At 36.2% G+C, this 3,007-nt stretch overlaps 1 protein-coding gene across 2 annotated transcripts; it reads right to left on the bottom strand.

Moving 5' to 3' along the window:
- Positions 1-594: 594 nt before the first annotated feature.
- LOC111885595 (uncharacterized) lies at positions 595-2,700 on the bottom strand. Of its 2 annotated transcripts, none has more exons than XM_023881841.3 (2): positions 1,388-2,700; positions 595-978 (listed from the first exon to the last, which is right to left on the bottom strand). In XM_023881841.3, the coding sequence occupies exons 1-2, from the start codon at positions 2,526-2,528 to the stop codon at positions 905-907; spliced, it is 1,215 nt and encodes a 404-aa protein (XP_023737609.1). In that variant the 5' UTR covers positions 2,529-2,700; the 3' UTR covers positions 595-904. The 2 variants fall into 2 exon arrangements, with proteins under 2 accessions (XP_023737609.1, XP_042754206.1); XM_042898272.2 differs by having other exon boundaries at positions 595-953.
- Between the last annotated feature and the right edge of the window lie 307 nt (positions 2,701-3,007).

Below are 3,007 nucleotides of genomic sequence, written 5' to 3'. Positions count from 1 at the left end.
CATGTATATAACGAACAATGTTTTAGGTGCAAAACCAACAACCAATATCGTAGGTACAACGTTTTACAAACAACAATTGAGAACAATTATGACAGCACTAAGTGAATTTCCCAACGCCAAATGAAACTCATATGAGCATTAGCATCAAGAGAGAAAAAAAACCAAATATAGTAGCTTGTTATTTCAATCACCCATCTCGATTGGCAGATCAATCCAACCCGTTTGGATCACTCCAAAAATTTTAGCCAATTGACCCATTAACTAACCCACCCATTTGATCTATTATCTAGCTAACCTGCCTTCATATAATAAGAAACGGAATACTCGCTACAATGAAATTGCATGATCAACGTAAAACAGCAAAATGCATATACTTCTTTTGTGCTAATGGAGCAACAAAAAACAAGGCTCTGAATGAATGGTGTAAATGTAGCATAAATAAAAAAAAGATGTCATATCTGCAATAAACTGTAATAGTAATGTGTGCAATTCATAGTTTAAGCAATATTTGATAAAGATCAGTGATACAAAAGTGCTCTAAATCATTTGATGCTATTCAAGTGTGAAATCTTTTAACTGCCATTAAAATTGAAATAATAATAACAGCAAATGAAAACTATATTGATACTTCTTTTGCCGTAATGATAAATTGAACCTTAAAAGTTCAAGAACCGTGGAATCTAAAAGAACAGTTCAAAATTCTGCCACCAAAAACAGTGTTGGAACCGTGGCATCTTCAAGAATCATTTAAATTCGAAAATAACAGTTAAAGAATAAAAAATAACAGTTCAAGAATAAAAAATAAGCAGAAATTGATCTTGCGTCAAAAATCAAAAATAAAGTTGTGGCCGAAAATGGAGTCGATGGCTTCTGTTATGGCGGGAGATAGTGTCGCCGGCGTCTGCTATGGCCGGAGAAGTGGAGGTATGCGGTATGCCGAGATGAACCTGCGACTGGAGTTTGGATATCCGGTGAGGCCTGATGGGTTCTCATAGAGTTAGGGCATCGTATGTGTTTAAATTACAAAATCAACTATTTTAGTAAATATTTTCAAAACTATACCCTTTCGGTAAATATTTTTTTCAAACACACTCTTTTGGTTAAAAACTCGTAAGATGTGTTGATTCAACTATATTTATTGTTTTTTGTATGAACGTGGGGATTGACCATTATATGATCTTTCATAATCTCTCACATCTAAACTGATCAACATTTAACATGTTTGATACATACCTTTTAATTTATTAATTACTATAGGGTAGATGAAGTTAACCTTCTATAAAAAGGATTATAATCATTAAAACCAACACATTGAATCTATTAATTACTCAAAGAACCAAAAACGGAGGAAAAGAATATAAACAGATTGAAAACTAATTTTTTTTACCATTTTTGCTACCAACATGATGCAACCAACCAAACCCTTTGAGAGCTTTCGAAATCTTCACCAGATTTGGCTTCCCCATCCCCAAATTCATCTTCCCTGCTGATAACTTCAACGCTTTCAAGCAACACAGCTGCCCATTGCTCATGAACTCCTCTTCATCGTCGTCGTCTTCCTCAAAATCGTCATCAAAGTACTTGAATTCGATCTTCTTCTTGTTATTCATCATCATCTTCTTCTGGTTGATCGACATGGGTTCCTTCCTGTTCTTCGATTTCCTGCTCGAATTATCCTCTTCGTAAGACTCCCAAAGCGAATCCATGCCTTCTTCACCTCCTTCTGAGTTATGCCTTTCTTCGAACAGCTTGCATGCTAATGTCCGCTTCCATTCTTTCTCCTTCCTCATTGATCCGTAGCTCCCGATGCTGCTTGGGGAATCTACCCGACATGAATTTGATTTCAAGGAGAATGACTTTTCAAAAAGTTTTTGATCGGCTTCGGCTTCGACGACCGCCATGGATTTGCTTCCGAGTTTTTTCTTCACCACTGGCTCTGGTTTCTGTAATTCTCCAACGATTTTTCCGAGATCTGAACTACTTTCCTTCTCCGTCGTCTCAATCGCCGCCGTGGAATCTTCAAATCGATCCAGTTCTTCGAATAAACACTCCAAACTTCTCAGCTCCTCCTGTTTATGATCACTTTCAGGAATAGTAACTGCAACCGCAACCGCATTCTCCATTACCGAAACTTGTTCATTATCCTCTCCATCACTGACCGTGATCAATGGCTGATCATGAAACACGATTTTGTAGATCTCAAAATCCTCAAAATTACAGAAGTCCTCATCTTCGTCAACGTCATTCAATTTTGATCGGAGTTTGTCCACGACGGTTTGAATGATCCCGAGCTTCGGCTGCGGAAAAGTGGTGGTGAGGAATGAGAGGAGGAGGACGAGAGTGGTGGTGAAAAAGAGAGGGGAGATGAAGAAGATGAATTTGAACAAGTAAGGAGAGAAGAATAGAAAGTAGGAGAAGTAGAGGGGGTGGGAGAAGATTAAGGAACAGAGGAGGGATAAATCATAGAAGACGAAACATGAGTTGTTTTTGATGTCGCAAGTGGATGAGAAACACAGCTCATCTGCCATGGTTGGGTCCTTATGATCAGGAGTTGATGAGCGACAATAATGGCGGAATCTATAGAGAAAATGGAGGAAGATGGAGAAGACGACTGGAGGACTGAGTGTGTTGAGACTGAAGCGATTGCGGCGTGAATAAAGGGAAGTAGGATTTGAGTGGGACAAGTCTTTGGGATTTTTAATTGAGAAAATGTAAATGACAAAAATATCAAAACGAGTGTATATATTATATATTAAGAAATTAAATATCCTTTTATAATTTCTTTCTATTAATTCTTCTATTCATATGATAAGTATATTCTTCTATTAAAATATTATTAAAAAAATTAAATATAACACATTTTAGTATTTGACATAATAAGGGGATGGTAGAAAGAAATAGTAGAAAAATATTTAATTTCTTATATATTTAATAAAAAGGTTTTCCTTTTGGTTTTTATATAAATGAATAAATGATCATGTATTTTGTACTGGAACTATTTCTAAAT

The sequence above is a fragment of the Lactuca sativa genome, chromosome 9 (assembly GCF_002870075.4).
Source record: "Lactuca sativa cultivar Salinas chromosome 9, Lsat_Salinas_v11, whole genome shotgun sequence".
In the NCBI taxonomy this organism is placed as follows: Eukaryota; Viridiplantae; Streptophyta; class Magnoliopsida; order Asterales; family Asteraceae; genus Lactuca; species Lactuca sativa.
Note: the sequence above shows the minus strand (reverse complement) of the source record. Positions and strands in the feature narration are given on the sequence as shown.